At 40.1% G+C, this 17,709-nt stretch overlaps 1 protein-coding gene across 1 annotated transcript; it reads right to left on the bottom strand.

The window, feature by feature from the left end:
* Window positions 1-111: 111 nt before the first annotated feature.
* On the bottom strand, window positions 112-6,258 carry LOC112226781 (myosin light chain 1, cardiac muscle-like). Its single transcript, XM_024391329.2, has 6 exons — window positions 6,079-6,258; window positions 3,506-3,533; window positions 2,654-2,803; window positions 2,207-2,380; window positions 1,935-2,012; window positions 112-1,823 (listed from the first exon to the last, which is right to left on the bottom strand). The coding sequence occupies exons 1-6, from the start codon at window positions 6,178-6,180 to the stop codon at window positions 1,795-1,797; spliced, it is 561 nt and encodes a 186-aa protein (XP_024247097.1). The 5' UTR covers window positions 6,181-6,258; the 3' UTR covers window positions 112-1,794.
* Between the last annotated feature and the right edge of the window lie 11,451 nt (window positions 6,259-17,709).

The following is a 17,709-nucleotide window of genomic DNA, read 5'->3' on the forward strand; positions in this document are numbered from 1 at the left end:
TACACTTAGGTCGGGGTCATTAAAATGTGTTTTTCATCCACTCCACAAATTTCTTGTTAATAATATAGTTTTGGCACGTTGGTCAGGACATCTACTTTGTGCATGACACAAGTAATTTTTCCAACAATTGTTTACAGACAGATTATTTAACTTATTATTCACTGTATAAGAGACGTCCCATCCAGAGCAGGATTGTCTATCAAGTCATTCAGGCTTAATGAATCTCAATGTTAGTTATTACAGAGAGCAGCATTCAGGGGGTCTTCCTGGGGTTGAGCCATGGGGACTGGGGCTAAAACAACATGTCCGAAGTGCTACAGTACATTAGGACAATGAGTTGAGAGACTGCTGTTCACTCTACAGTACTCTTCCTAGGAGTCAGATAATCAAATTAGCAAGACGTTATCCACACGAAAGGTAAATAAGTTACAATGTATACTGAAATGGAAATATTGGGGGGTGGGGGGGGACATCATGTGGACACTGGTGACTGATGTGGACCTACTGATCTGTAACCGGACAGTTATCCAATCATCTTAAATCCGATTTGTAATACCAGGTGATTATGGCGTGTTTTCCTGCTGAGAACAATCAGTTAAACAAACCAAACACAGAAAGGTCTCTGGTTTTCAGACCACGGGCTTAATCTATTTGTGGAAGGTAAGAAGCCAGTTAATATAATGTAGGCCTATACATACACTACATTTGGAATATTTAAAACAAACTCTTTACTTTTTATAAACTAGCTTGATTTTTTTTACAGTTCATACTTGAAATGAAGCTCTTATTCATCCTGATAATATATCAATTTGGTATTTCTCTGACATATTAATAGTACTTTTTCTTTCAGTACTTGATACATGTCTGCCCTCTTGTGTCTGCAACCAGGAAAATCAAGTGGCGTCGTTAAGGTGGCATAGGTTGTGTGGTTTGATAAACCAAAGAAGCGAAGAATGGAGACACAAAAAGGTGGAACATGGTGTCTGCCTGGAATGTGAATGTATGTGATAGAGAGACTACAATGGCTACTGACTGTGTGTGAATGAAATATATTACATGTCAGAGCACACATGTCCAACTGAGTCTCATCTCTTTTCGCCATAAAGATTTCGTAAGATTGTTCATGAAGCTTAACTTGATACAGTAAGAAGAATTGTCATTGTTGATGTATGATTATGAAGGACCTCCATACGGAGTTTGCCTGTTCCTTTTATGTGTTTTATTTTTTAGCAGTTTCTTTTCATGTATCACTGTGAGCTGATTGTTTGGTAAAGAATATTAGTTAGACCAATGACACCCTCTATTGGATGTAGGCTACATGAGGCAGCATTGACCTTAGACCCCAATACAGTATACCGTCACATGGCAAGGAAAATATGACTAATGAAAAACAGTTACGATAGGTAAAATTCAGAAGTACAGTATTGCACAATACAAGCATTTCGCTACACTCACATTAACATCTGCTAACCATGTGTATGTGACAAATAAAATTTGATTTGATTTGATTTGATTTATAATAATGAATCATTCTGTTTAATTACACGTTTTGATCCACAAATGATTAGTACAATCACATTTGTTATTTGAGTGAACAAGATGCGGAGCAAAATGAAAACACTGAACAATTAGTTGATGTTAATTGGTCCCGTCACCTGATGGAATTGTAATCCAATTGGGCACATAGGGATGAGCACATGAGATGAGCATATGGGATCAGGGACATGGTGTGGACTTTCCATAACCATATGAACAATCCCCCGTCTTCAACTATCGGGTGTCTTGGCAGCCTTTTTAAGATGCCATGACGTGTTTTACAAAATCTGAGAGGAGAAATAGACGAGGGAGTTACATACAGAGATCTTGATTGATTTAAAAGCTATGTTTTGGAATGTTTAGTCAATGATAGCAAGAAGAGGGTATCATTTCTTAACCTTCGTAGTTTACACAGCCGTTGGCGTCCTCCTGGTTTGTCATGAGCTGCTCAACCTCATCCTCCTTCATCTTCTCACCTTCAACCAATCAACAATACTGTTCAATTCCCTTTTCTAATACCGTTAAACTTGAGTCTGCCCTAAAACCTTTATAGCCGACTTTAGCCTGGTCCAATAATGAATGTGCGAGAGTTGGTTACAGCAAGATCAAACCATTTTTGTCTGTATTATTGAATGGTGTATGTTAAAGATGTCTGAGGCGTTCGACTCACCTAGTGAAGCCAGAACGTGCCTGAGCTCAGCGCCCATGACTGTGCCATCGCCCAGTTTGTCGAATACCCTCAGACCCTCAACAAAATCCTCATATGTGCCGCGGTCCTTGGCTTTGCAGATGTGTTGGTGGATTGGCAGGAAGCTGTCGAAGTCCAGCATCTTTGTCGCCATCTCTTTGTATGAAACAACAAAATCAAATGTCATTGAAACCGTCCATACCATCACCAACACAGGGGTTAGAAATGTATAACATTGACTTAGATTGAATTAAAAGAATACATATTAAATGTATGATTACCTCTATTAAATTTCAAATATAAAAAGTAATAATAGCTAAATGTTAAAAGATTATTGATGAAACATCGAAGAAAGCAAACTGAGCAGTATGTTTTTATTTTAGAAAAACACTAATATAAAACTGATCATAGATTGTTGCATGGACTTACCCTCAGCCTTGGGCTTTCCAAGGACGTACGTGATTTCAGCGTTGGTAGGGTTCTGCCCCAGTGCCCTGATCACATCGCCACACTGTCCGTATGTGATTTTCATCTCATTGAGTGGTGTCCTGTCAAACAGCTGGAAAGCATCCTTGAAATCTGTGGAGAGAGCAACACGAAAGTATCACTGTGTGTCTAAAATCTGTTCCGCTTAGCTTTCCGAGTGCAGTGAGTGTCTGGCAGGGCCCTAAAAGCAGGCAGATCTCACTTTGAGGAGAGGCTGGAAATGCCACAATCTGTGGTATGCTAACAGTGTGCCGCCACGTGTTGATGTGGTGAGGAAATCAAAGGGGGATTGCCTCCTGCTTTCAATATATCACTTTTTTTCCTGTATGTAATATAAGCCATTTAGCAGACACTTATATCCAAAGCAACTTACAGTCATGCATGAACACATTTTGCATGTGGGTGGTCCTGGGAATTGAACCCACCATCGTGGCAAATTAAGCACCGTGCTCTACCAACTGAGCGACGAGGACCTATCTTGCACTATACTGTCAATGGAGAAAAGTTATCATTGTTGTCATCTGTCACACACCACTGTAAATGAATGTAAATTGATATGGTTGCACTCAGAACACTTCCACAAACCATCAATTTAATTTGCTAATGACTAGAGAACAAGCTCTCAGCCTATCAAATGCCAACAGTCTCCAATTAGTCATTTCAACTGTATGAGGCACTTCTTGGTATTCTCATGTTCAAAAATACTAAAATACTAAAATTACAAACCCAAAACAACCTCTATTATAATACGTGTACCATTCCAGGTCACAACTGTAACTACAATCTCAATCTTACCCTCAATCTGCTCAGGAGTGAATTCAAGCTGAAAGGAAAAACAAAAATAACATTTTGGTTCAGGATGTGGACACAAAGTAGTGATTTAAAATGGCCAACAACATAGTTAACTGCATGTTGTGAGCAACAGTGAAAATGACTTTTAAAAAACTGAGGTCAAATACATAAGGCATGACTCTGGCCTTGATGGTAGTAGTATCCCCCACTCTGAATGAACCTAAATGTAAAGTGAATGGAAAATGGAGGAGTATAGGAGGAGAAGGACATGAAAATGTAATTGTGCTTCACCAACCTTTCAGGTTATCTGAAAAACATCAAAGGTCTAACCTAAAACTGTATTAAAATCCTATTCATATTCATTTGATATCCTTCATGTAATGAGGATAGGAAAGGAACGTCCCTCTTGCACTTGTTCACCATCGTAAAATGCTCTTGACGATTTTCCTATTGTGTATGTTGTGCGAAAATATTTTAACATGTTTTCAAATATTTGGCCTTGGTTAGAAATATATATATTTATCTTTGCACTTCTTTCTTATTTTTATGCACAAATAAGGCATTCCGATTTGGGTGGTCTGCTATGCATGGCCATAATTAAAATCACATTGAGTGGTTTTAACCTCACTACATAATACAGCTGTTCCCTCAACCATGAAAATGTTTACTTATATAGAAGAGGCAGAGTCAGCAAGAAACAAACTTTGCCTTGTGTAAAGCCAATATTCCCCCAACTTTAAGCTCCATCAAGTTCAAGCTACTGTTGCTTAAGTACAAAATAATGTGACTTGTGACGATGTAAATAGTAGTATGAAGATAACATGCTCTATAAAGGTCTTGAAATGCATGTAGATGTTTGCCTGTCAGGTTAATTATCATTGTTCCTCTTCAATCTGTCAAGCTACTCGTATTATCTTATCTTTAAAGTCAAAAACTTGATTTTATATATATTTCCACACTGAGGTTGGAATAGTACTGTGAAATTGTGACAATTATGATAATGCCCTTTTAGTGTAAGAGCTGTTTGAAATGACTGCCTGAAATGTCATCCTGTTTTGGTCGGATGGAGTTTTGGCCTGACTTTTGACATCACCAGGTGGTAAATTAGTTACTAGACCAATAAGAAAGAGGGTTCCAAACCTCTATACCAATAACAGCTAGTTCAAGTTTCCCCTACCCACTCCGTCCGACCACTCTTTGCTAAGAAACATTTAGATTTGTTTTTTGGACATTTTAATTGAAAACAGTCACACTAGCTAGGTTTCCATCCAATTGGCGACAGATCTTCATGAGACTATTCTAAAATCCGCATGAAGAAGATATGCGCCTTTTCCGCAACTGACTTGTTGCGGAAAAGTCAGCGAGTGATGAAACAGTGCACACAATATATTATTTTTTGCTTGTGTTTTCATGTACCGAATTCAAATCTAAAGCTCAATGTGTTTCCATCATATGTTCAACTCTACCGATAGTTTTGTCACAGAAACTGCTGCGTTAAATAGCCCACAGTTCGCAGATATAGGGTGGTCTACATGGTGAGTTAATTATGGATTAGAACAAGAATATGTTTATTTGTCAAACGGCAGTCAAGCATCAATCATCATGTCACCAGAATATGACCCTCGCTATTTATTGAAAATGAGCATCAAGCTCATTACCATGTACTTTCTCCACCCTGTGAAGTTCATCATAACGTATCTAATCTGTAGCCTAATAAGCTGCATGGTTTCCCTAGTCATAGTGGTTGGACCACACACTATACCATCGAGTGACTCCAAGTTCACTTCGATATAATGGGTATTATATAAATATTTGCACATAAAAGCCTTTCCACCACCATTTCTCGCATAATACATTTTACCTACACAAAAAAATCCCACCATGTCAAACAAACAAATGACCTGTCGGCAATTGTACCGAAACTACCTGTTTCCATCATAGCTGTTTTGTTTTTTTTTATATATTTTTTTAATCTACGGTGACTTCATTCACATAAAACACTGTGGATGGTAACTTGGTTAGTAAGATACTTCATTGTTACACAGACATTTTTTGATAGTGACTTAAAAATGGCTGCATTGGACCTTGTCCAAACGGCTAAACTGTAGGACTCCTATTTGCATGCACTGCACTGTTCACGTCACATGGTGTCTCTGATGTTCTTGAAAAACACAGATGACTATCAATGGAAGACCAAACTGTTATTACCATCTCCTTGAAAGGTCAATTTTGTCCTCAAGTGGATAGATGGCTTGATGTTGAGATTAAGAGTATTACATTTTCTTATCAATTTGATGAATATGAAAAGAGTGGAACCTCACCCAAATGATAGTGGAATTATGTGCTGTATGATAGCCCAGTTACAATTTTAGCATCTAACAAGTACATGAGTAACACACCTTTTTAGTCTTAAATAAATCCCCAATAAAACAAATCATTTTAAACATGTTCGAAGATAACAAATAATCAAATAAAAACATTGTTATGTTGATGTTTCCCCCATCCCACATCCAAAGCTCATCATATTTTCCCTATTCCCTTCATGCAAACCAGTGAAAATAGGAGTTATTCTGTACCACGACTTCTGTGGGGTTAAACTCCGGGATCTTGACTGGCTCAGGCTCTGGGGCCTTGGGTTTAGGTGCTTCTTTGGGCTCTTCCTTCTTCTTGGGCGCCATTGCGATGCACGACTATACTCAGGGCACACAGGAGGAATGACACTGCTAACACACACTGGGTAGAGGTGTCCTGGAGTGTCTGGGACCCTTTATTCTGTCTTCAGCCCCTCCCTGAGTGCAATGCTGCCAACAATAGGGGGACTACTATAAAAGGCCATGCGTTGTGCTTCTATTTAAGACATACAACAGGCTGCGGATGCATATCATCAAGAAGGCTACTAGGAAACCAATTTGGATAGAATTCCCCCACCTGGATTCTCATCCTTGAATCCAGCGATTTCTATTGAGTCCATTTATGTGTTCTGGTCTGTTTAAAAGTCCATCACAGTGTTGTATCTGAAGTGCTTTGATCTACCAGTTATTTGAGCTAAAGGTGTTCACTGAGGGCAGGTGACCATCTGAGAAACAGACGATGAATGCGACTCAAATTATCCTGCCATAATAATATTGATGATACCCTGCAAATACTCTACACTCCGATTAAATATTGTCTAATGACTGAGTACTGTCTCCCAAGGATAGGACAGGACCGGAGGATGTGTGTGTGGGCAAGCATGGCGAGTCTGTGAGATTATTATATATTTATGGGACAGATGTTCCTATCTGCAGGGATTTACAGAGTGTTAGTGACAGAGGGGAGAGACATTTGAATAGTCACTCTGCGGGCAGTAGGCCTGGCGGCATATACATTTCTCTTCGGCTGGACTTTTCAGATGGCAGTTTATGGACCTCCCAAAAAAATTATGAAGCAACTGCTGATTGACCCTTTAAGGCCAACACTGCTGATTTCATTAACACCAGTTGTGATAACCCACAAAAATGTGAATATGAAACATAACTTAACGTTTATAATTAATTGTTGCATTATTGTGCCAAACATTATACACTGATGATGAACTGTCCCATGTGGCTCAGTTGGTAGAGCATGGTTTGATTCCCACGGGGGACCAGTATGAAAATGTATGCTCTCACTACTGTAAATCGCTCTGGATAAGAGCGTCTGCTAAATGATGTAATGAACTCTGGTATTGTCATTGCTGGTTGCACCTGCACTTGAACAGAACCCCAGCCAGTCGATGAGTGTCAACCTACATAGAGAGACAGATGAAAACTCAGTGTGTCAGTCAGGTTATAAATGGATCAAGCCCTGCATAGCTCTAACTATCATCCCATGAACATTATATCAGGTGATTGTCATTGGAGACAGCTAATGCAACCATCCCAGTATGTCCACCCCATGGGAAGCTGGTAAAACATTCAGGTCCTGTCATGATTGCTATTTTGGTGCCTGCCCGTTGTTCGCTATGGTATGTACCTTGGAAAGGCTCCAGACGATTTACAATGCCAATTGTTATTTGACCCCCAAGCAACCTTCAGTGCAGCTGTAACAGGGGCCGTTTAGTTTAGCAAGCTAAAGTCATAAGTAAGTATAGACACATACACTTAGTTTGGACTTTACTGGTTGGATTCAATTACACGAGAATGAGACACAATAACGTTCCTTTAATCCAGTAAGGAATAGCAGAGAAGGGTACTAACTAAGATTCATTCATTTATGAAATGTACACTGTATATTAACAACTGTATACTCTTCCAAAATGGTTATTCAGCTGTCCCCATAGGATAACCATTTTTGGTTCCAGGTTGAACCCTTTTGGGTTCCATGTAGAACCCTCTGTGGAACGGGTTCTACATGGAACCAAAAAAGGTTTTACCTGGAACAAAAAATGTTTCTTCAAAGGGTTTGCCTATGGAGACAGCCAAATAACCATTTTAGGTTCTTAGGTAACATGTTTTTTTTAAAGAGTGTAGGACACATTTATCAGGGAAATTCAGAAGACTCAAATTAGGTTTCTGCCCTGCTGCACTCCAGGCTATAATTCTGTCCAAGTTCAGGATGTGGGTAGCCCTCTTCTCAGGGAGGAAGAGAGTTGATTATTGTACAGAATAATAATTTGCATAATAGTTAAATGGCCAGGACGAGACTGGCTAATCAGAGCCTTCCTACACCGGAAATCCACATTTTCCGAAGAACTATTTAAGTGAAATAAACTAATTTTACTCATGTGAAACTCATGTTTTACATGTTTGTATATTGAGAGTCACAATGGTCAATAGCGCTGACAAACTTTTAAAGACAATTCAATTTGCCTTGCTGTAGCATGTTGTACACATGCATTGCTGAATAATGTTGAACCAAGTCTCCAATCAGATTGTAGTTTCTAAGAAATGATGGTACGAGCACAGTTTGCAGTACACTAGTAGGTGGCATCTATAATGGAATCATAGTCGTCACACTGTGCCATCCTACTGTGGCAATTTAATGGTAATAGTTAAGATTGATCAACTTTCAGTGAACTTTTTGTAACCTTCACATGTGCAACCGCATCATGTTCAGAATTAATTTTATGTTGATGACAATGAATGTCCTTATGTGGTTGGCATTTACCTCTGGAAAAATTGTTCCTCCAAATTGGTCTTTCAGTGCTCATAGAAACAACTGACTCATGGTTCAAGGCTCAGCTCCTCTGTGTATTGTCCTTTACTGAAAGAGAAACAAATAAAATAAAGAAGCATATTTCAAAATAAAGGATAGAGTATTTACACAAAAAGTAATTTCACATCCTGAGGGATATTATAGGCTTAACCCGACAAGCTGAACATATATTACTTTCTGAGTTTATCAACTTTCTTGTATATTTATTTGTCAGTGGGGTCTTGTATTTGTATTTGCTTGTTTCTGATTGGAGTAATTCAAGGTGTTCCAATTGCAATGTACCAATTGCCCTCGGCCTCTCCTATAGGACTGTTTTGATGGAACTCACAAGTTATTCAGATTTATTGTTACAACATAGCATGGAAGAATGTATATCATATACATATCAATATGTATTTGCTGAAGACCTGCAGTATTGAAAGCAATCTTGTATGCTGTCACTTAAAGAACGTAAAACTATTATGGGCCAGCTCAACGGTCTAACGGTTGTCTAAATAGAGACAGTTACCTAATACCGGATCACTTTATAGTTTGGCATTGTCTTTTAAAAGGCATTGTCTTTTAGCAGTGTGCTGTGATATCTGAAAATAGCAAATGTGCTTATCATGCTACTGTACTTTTATTAAGAAATGAATTGAAGTTAGGGTCTCATTTTGGATCGAGAAAACAGAAACGAACACTGGCTACATAGATTTGTGTTGATCCTTTTGAATCTTACTTTAATTAACAAAGTAAGGGTTGGATGGTAACACAAGGTAGAGCATACTAAAACAAAAGCTACAGAATCCATTCAGCCATTCAATTTTGTACCTAATGTTCTCCCAGCAAATTTGTCTGATGCTTCATCTATATACCGAGATGGCATAGCAGTTCAGACGTCTTTTGTCCTCGTCTTGTCGTGTCCTGTATATATATATATATTTACAACTTTTTTCACATACATTTTATTTTTATTTTCCATCAACTCATCTTCAAAACACTCCCCTGCAACCCGCCTCACCAATTTATATTTATAAAAAAGTATTATTTACCTCAAATCTGTAATCCTCCAAGAAGCTAGCCAGAAACTCCAAGAAGCTAGCCTGAAACTAGCCAGAAGCTAGCCGGGAGCTAGCCCAGAAGCTAATCCAGAAGCTAATCAGAAGCTAGTTCAGAAGCTAGTTAGCTTCTTTACTGGCAAATCGTTAGTATTCAGCTAACCATGGTTTGTGGTCATCAGCTATCCTTTAGCTCGAAAATCTATCGCCAGTTTTGTAAGGCGCAGCGCGGCTCGGGAAGGAACATACCGGACCAATTTTTCGCACCATGTCCCTGGATTTCAACTGCTCTCTGGACATTCATACCCGGATCTCACAGCTAGCTAGCTGCTATCCGTGTGACTATCGGCTTTCGTCGATTCCGGAGCAAACATCAATTATTCCGGAGCTAGCCAGCTCCGTCAATCACTCCAGTCCACATCCCTAAGACAATCAGACATTTGGAAGTACGTTGCTATCAGGCATACACTGACTGTACAAAACACCTCCCTAATATTGAGTTGCACCCACGTAGCCCTTAGAACAGCCTCAATTTGTTGTGGCATGGACTACAAGGTGTCGAAAGCGTTCCACAGGGATATTGGCACATGTTGACTCCAATGCTTCCCACAGTTGTGTCAAGTTGGCTGGATGTCCTTTGGTTTGCGGACCATTCTTGAAACACACGGGTGTTTGCAGTTCTTTTTTCTTTCCACTTTTTTTCTCCCCAATTTTGTGGTATCCAATTGGTAGTTACAGTTTTGTCTCATCACTGCAACTCCCGTACAGGAGAGGCGAAGGTCGAGAGCCGTGTGTCTTCCGAAACACAACCCAACCAAGCTGTACTGCTTCTTGACACAATGCTCAATTAAACCGGAAGCCAGCCACACCAATGTGTCTGTGGAAACACCATACACCTGGCTACCGTGTCAGCGTGCACTGCACCTGGACCGCCACAGGAGTCGCTAGTGCGCAATGGGACAAGGACATCCCGGCTGACCAAACTCTCCCCTAACCCAGACGATGCTTGGCCAATTGTGCGCCGCCCCATGGGTCTCCTGGGTCGCTGCCGGCTGAGACAGAGCCTGGACACGAACCCAGAATCTCTAGTGACACAGCTAGATGCAGTGCCTTAGACCACTGCGCCACTCGGGAGGCACAGGTTTGCAGTTCTTGACACACTCAAAGCCATGCGCCTGGCACCTGCTACCATATCTGTTCAAAGGCACTTACATCTTTATTCTTGCCCATTCACCCTCTGAATCGCATACATTCACAATCCGTGTCTCAATTGTCTCAAGGCTTAACAATCTTTCTTTAACCTGTCTCCTCCCCTTCGTCTACACTGCTTGAAGAGGATTTAACAGGTGACACCAATAAGGGATCATATCTTTCACCTGGATTCACCTGGTCAGTCTAATCTTTTGTACAGTCAGTTTATGCTTTCTACAGGAACTCTGTGCTCATATCTGATAGTCTCTTTTCCCCTCTATTCCTCTCTGACCATTGAAGTCCACTTATGTCGAATGTGGGGTTATTATACATTCAGTGATAGGACTAGACCTCAGGATTCCTGATTAGATTTACATATGAAGAAGACATTTTTTCTTTATTAAAGAAAATCCCCATTTTAAACTCCCTGACAACAGTGAATTGTATGGTATGTACATTACATTGTCTGGTAATTATGAGCATTTCAAACCATACAACATAGAGCAGCACTGAATAGAAAAAAACATTCACTGAACATGAACCTGCTACTATGAGGCAAGCGCCACACTGTCAAACTGTCACCAGGAAAAACGGGACCACAGTGCCCTCCTTTGGCTAAAAAGTTAAATATGTGAGATGGAGTCAACACCCACTTACTTTCTGTGTGACAGATGAGGAACAAGCTGTACAATTTTATATGAATGAAAGCTGTTGAATAAATGAAAGTGTGATTAAATGACCCACTCATTATAATTATTGGAGAAAGTATGTGAAGAAAACGTTACAAGAGCTCTATTCAATCTTACAATGCCATCACTTGAACAAACTTTAATCTAAATTAAACGTCAAAACAAAGACTACCTGCACAACCCTTGCCTGAGAGCCCTAGAAACTCAGCAGCTATTCTCGCTGTGCTCAGATCCTTCTAGTTGAGGGCTCTGATTGAAGCCAAAGTGGTTCCTTGATTGCCAGGGCCGGCCCTGGACATAAGCAGCAGCTAGGGGGCCTGTCATGCCAAATAATGTCCCCCAGCCAAAAAGTGTCCCCCTCTGCTTCACAATGGGATTTAATGAACTATTAGTGTCCGTTGCTATATCAACGGTGTGATGACCTAATGAATGATTACAGCCTAAATTATGTTATTTTCATCATCGCTATGCAAACAAGGCTGATCTCCGTGACAATTTTGCTGTTTAAACAAGTTTTGTTTAGCTAATAAAATGAAAGCATACTACTTTTGGGTACCTTGGTAACATTACAACATGAAAAACATGTCTTAAATGTTGCTTCATTTCGGAAATGGCAATCTGCTTGTAATCTGCTTGACACATTAAAGTTACTTACCTTACAGATCAAAAAGTCAGCTAATTTCCACTCCATTCTTATGTAAATCCACCTGATTCATACACCAGATTGTCTGGCTGTAATGTTTTTAGTTTAACCTGGCCTTCCCTTATCTACACTGAAATAATATTATTTCAGTAGTCCTCCTCATTAGTACACCCTTGTGGCTGAATATATATGTATCTATTGTAGATACATATTGTAGATCCTAGGATACAATGAATAATGTTGAACAAATAAATATAAATACCATCAAAAGGATGCATTACAACTTACAATAATGAACACCTTGTGAAACACCTGTGAAAACCAATTTGGCAATTTTTAAGATTATTGTCACACCCTGATCTGTTTCACCTGTCCCTATGATTGTCTCCACCCCCTCCAGGTGTCGTTTATTTTCCCCAGTGCATTTATCCCTGTGTTTCCTGTCTCTCTGTGCCAGTTCTTCTTGTATGTTTAGTCAAGTCAACCAGCGTGTTTTTTTCCCCGTACTCCTTTTCTATTCACTTTTGCTAGTCTTCCAGGTTTTGACCACTGCCTGACTCTGGACTACTTTCCCACCTGCCTGATCATGCTGCCTGCCCTGACCTTGAATCTGCCTGCCCTTCCGTACATATTGGACTCTGAACAGGTTTTGACCTTTTGGCTGTACAAGACCATTCTCTTGCCTACTCCTTTTTGGATTAATAAACATTGTAAGACTCCAACCATCTGCCTCCTGTGTCTGCATCTGGGTCTCACCTTGTTCCTTGATAGTACGAACTGGCCATGACAGAACCAGCAGACTTGGACCAGCTCCGCCACGCTGTCTCCCTGCAGGGAGCCACCATTGGGAGACATGAGGAGTTGGTACAGGTCCTTTTGGAAGGGCTCAGTTCCTTGATGGACGCCACGGCCATGGGTTAAAGGCTATTATGGAGCAAATCAGGGAGTTAGCTCAAAGGCTGCCTGCCACCTCTGAAAAACTCCAATCACCCAGTAATTTTTTCCCTATCTGTGGTGAGTTTGTACAGCCTATCCCGGCTCCCCGAGAACCCTGCTTACCGCCTCCGGAGCGATATTTGGGGAGATATTTGAGCTACAGCCATCTTTGTTTCCTTCAGACCGATCGAAGATAGCATATATTATTACGTTAATGTCGAGGGGAAGACCCCCATGAAATGGACAAAAATTAATGGCAACTTATTGCCATTGGGCGAACAATATACACAATCGCAAATACCATTCAAATGGACTGCAGTTCATCCAAACCATATGGCAAGTGGAACATGGCAGATGCCAAGTGTCACACCCCAAAAATCCAAAAGATGGCGAGCGTGCTCTACCGTAGATTTTCATATGGCACATGGTCACAAAGTCAAGACCCAAGGGTTAAATTTTGAAAATCTAATAGTTTAAAAAAATACAACCCCCTCTACAAAAGTGCTTTCTGGACCATTTTTCAATTATTATTATTTTTTGTCAGTTATACATATGTAATAACCGTATGAACATACATCTGTCTTATTTTATTGAGTTTGTCCATAAGGCCTATGTTTTGTCCATTTGCAATATATGATCATAGGATGTCAGCTTCCGAAACCGAAAAGTCAGTGAACCATGTCCAAATGGCATTTATACTGACCAAATTATATATACCACTATGTTAAGTCCTGAATCAACATAGAAGGTCTATTTGTCATGTTTGATCATAGAAAGTCATAGGAAGTAAGAATTTGGTGCAATGAAAGAGAGAAGTGGGACTCTGTCGATTTTTTAAAATATTTTTTGAAAAACATCCAGAAGGACCAGGGCATTTACCACCACGAGATTGACATGCTCTAATATACTGCAGAAATGCCCAATTGACTGGCCCGTTGAACTCAGGATGGCCGGACAGTGATAGTGATTCCTCACCCTTCGCTCGTTGGTGTTGATTTCAGCCTGTCAGTTTGGTGATGGTTCATCACTCTTTAAACGTACTGCAAAAGGATGAATGTCAAAAATCAAGTCAGCGTCCATCAGTCAAAAAGATATCATTCTGACACCAAACTGATACATACTGATACCAAACCCACTTTGTCCAACACGTTTAGAAGCCAACTATCACATATTTCAGAGTAGGCCCAAAAGTCACAACGCCTTCTGTTTAACTTCTTGGATATAGGGGGCGCTCTTTTAATTTATGGATAAAAAAACGTGCCCGTTTTAAGCGCAATATTTTGTCACGAAAAGATGCTCGACTATGCATATAATTGGCTTTGGAAAGAAAACACTCTAAGGTTTCCAAAACTGCAAAGATATTATCTGTGAGTGGCACAGAACTCATGCTACAGGCAAAACCAAGATGATACTTTAACCAGGAAATGGGCAGAATTTTCGAAGCTCTGTTTTCTGTTGTCTCCTTATATGGCTGTGAATGCGCCGGGAATGGGCCTGCCCTTCCTATCGTTTCTCCAAGGTGTCTGCAGCATTGTGACGTATTTGTAGGCATATCATTGGAAGATTGGCCATAAGAGACTACATTTACCACGGGTCCGCCTGGTGTCCTTTGTGTAAATTGGTGCGTAATCTTCAGCCGCAGGCATTTTCTCCTGGGATTCAGAGGGGAAAGCACACTTCCACGAACGATATATCATCGAAGAGATATGTGAAAAACACCTTGAGGATTGGTTCTAAACAACATTTGCCATGTTTGTCGATATTATGGAGTTAATTTGGAAAAAAGTTTGGCGTTTTGAAGACTGAATTTTCGTTTTTTTTTGGTAGCCAAACGTGACGCACCAAACGGAGCAATTTCTCCTAAACAAATCATCTTTCAGGAAAAACGGAGCATTTGCTATCTAACTGAGAGTCTCCTCATTGAAAACATCTGAAGTTCTTCAAAGGTAATGATTTTATTTGAATGATTTTCTGGTTTTTGTAAAAATGTTGTCTGCTGATGCTAACGCTAAATGCTACGCTAGCCGCGCTAGCTGTTACACAAATACTTATTTTGCAATGGTTGAAAAGCATATTTTGAAAATCTGAGATGACAGTGTTGTTAACAAAAGGCTAAGCTTGAGAGCTAACATATTAATTTCATTTCATTTGCGATTTTCATGAATAGTTAACGTTGTGTTATGCTAATGAGCTGCGGGGATAATTACACTCCTGGATACAGGTTTTTTTCGTAGCTAAACATGACGCACCAAACGGAGCAATTTCTCCTAAACAAATAATCTTTCAGGAAAAACTGAGCATTTGCTATCTGAGAGTCTCCTCATTGAAAACATCTGAAGTTCTTCAAAGGTAATGATTTTATTTGAATGATTTTCTGGTTTTTGTAAAAATGTTGTCTGCTGATGCTAACGCTAAAATGCTACGCTAGCCGCGCTAGCTATTACACAAATGCTTATTTTGCAATGGTTGAGAAGCATATTTTGAAAATCTGAGATGACAGTGTTGTTAACAAAAGGCTAAGCTTGAGAGCTAGCATATTAATTTCATTTCATTTGCGATTTTCATGAATAGTTAACGTTGCGTTATGGTAATGAGCTTGAGGCTGTATTCACGATCCCGGATCCGGGATGGCTCGACGCAACAGGTTAAACCATAATAAAAACTTAAAACACGTAGTTACATTATAGCTGCGGGTCCAGTTCTGACATTGTGTGTAGGCTTAGCTGAGACAATCCCAAATCCTGTGTTTCGGCTCGATAGGTCATTCGGAGCCTGAGCAGCAACCTTATTTGGTGCTGAAAATTTACTTTTTTCGGGTGTTGCTATGTCGTCCCTGAATGAGCTATCGGACAGAAACTTTAGGATCTGTCTCTATGAGCGAGGTGGTTTCAATGTACCTAGTGTTGTAATTCTGGGACTTTTCTAAATGTCGTCATTTTCGCAATGATCAAAAAGAATTGGTCATTGCAAATGGACAAGGCTGTTTCTCAGCCTGCGAACCTTCTAGAGCCAAATAACTCACCGTGCACTATCGACTTAAGTTCAAGAACATGTAAATATAGTTTCAGAGCTCTAGGTCTGACGGTTCTTTGATAGTTTGAATGGAGGAAACAATTGCAGGCTCTGTGTGTCTCTAAGCCTCACACTGTCACTCCCCATTGACTGTGTGTGTGTGTGTGTGTGTGTGTGTGTGTGTGTGTGTGTGTGTGTGTGTGTGTGTGTGTGTGTGTGTGTGTGTGTGTGTGAGTTCAGAAAATCACAGAAATCACATAGAGCTCCGAAACCCGTCTTAACAGATTCGTCTAAACACGTCGCAACTGGATCTATAATTCTTTTGGAAAAGAAACACATTTCTTTAACCATCACCGAATAGATATTGAATTATTTCTCTTAACGTACGATAGATAAATGGCTGGTTCTTTTTTTTCTTACACAGTAGGTTCATGTACATTGATGTGAAGTGGTCAAATTAGAGCTCTATTACAATTTTTTACCTTTAATCCCAGAAAATGGGCCTTAACTCAAAAAGCATTGAGGCCTCGATGGCATCTTGTTTCTGGGGTAAAAGCCCATTTTGCCAAACCTGTGCCCACCGAGTTTCGTCTTTGAGGTCTTTTCCGTTTAGGAGAAATGGCCATGTCCGCTTGGTGATGTTTTATCCATTTGCAATACGCAGCCAGTCGCCATGTGGTGGAATTTTCCGGAACAGCGGAAAAATGGCAAAAATAAATAAATATATATAACGGAAACCATATGTCTGAGAGACTTTATTTGATGACTTCCCGGAAGAGCCGGCCCTGAGGCACAATTTTCACCTTTATTTAACCAGTTAGGCTAGTTTAGAACAAGTTCTCATTTGCAATTGCGACCTGGCCTAGATAAAGCAAAGAAGTTTGACACATACAACAACACAGAGTTACACATGGAATAAACAAACAAACATAAACAAAAAGTCTATATACAGCATGTGCAAATGAGGTAGGATAAGGGAGGTAAGGCAATAAATAGGTCATTGTGGTGAAGTAATTACAATATAGCAATTAAACACTGGAATGGTAGAATGTGCAGAAGATGAATGTGCAAGTGGAGATACTGGGGTGCATAGGAGCAAGATAAATAAATATAGTTTGGGGACGAGGTAGTTGGATGGGCTATTTACAGATGGGCTATGGACAGGTGCAGTGGTCTGTGAGCTGCTCTGACAGCTGGTGCTTAAAGCTAGTGAGGGAGATAAGTCTCCAGCTTTAGTGACGCAGGACAACCTGAGTCTGTCGGCCTATTTTAAAAACACTCATGGACATCTAGTAATGGGCCGTACATTTTCCATATGGAGATCCTCATCAACCGTAAGGGTAATGCCATCGGTGTCCCTTATGTGGGGAAGGGCACTCTCCTGGGCTACGGCAGCTTGGGAGCAACAATCTGCCATTTGTGGCCATTTGGAGGAATTTATGCAGAGGTGAGAAAGGTATTTGAGTCTCTGGTATCCGGGAGGAAAGTGGCCAGCAAACTGCTTGACTTACATCAAAACTCCCA

The sequence above is a fragment of the Oncorhynchus tshawytscha genome, linkage group LG28, assembly GCF_018296145.1.
Source record: "Oncorhynchus tshawytscha isolate Ot180627B linkage group LG28, Otsh_v2.0, whole genome shotgun sequence".
Taxonomy (NCBI): Eukaryota; Metazoa; Chordata; class Actinopteri; order Salmoniformes; family Salmonidae; genus Oncorhynchus; species Oncorhynchus tshawytscha.

Coding starts and splice junctions, on each gene's coding strand:
- LOC112226781 (XM_024391329.2), bottom strand. CDS start 6,180: ATGGCGCCCAAGAAGAAGGAAGAGCCCAAAGAAGCACCTAAACCCAAG. Junction 2,381..2,653: donor TGGAAAGCCCAAGGCTGAGG/GTAAGTCCATGC, acceptor TTTCATACAAAG/AGATGGCGACAAAGATGCTG. Junction 1,824..1,934: donor CGGCTGTGTAAACTACGAAG/GTTAAGAAATGA, acceptor TTCTCCTCTCAG/ATTTTGTAAAACACGTCATG.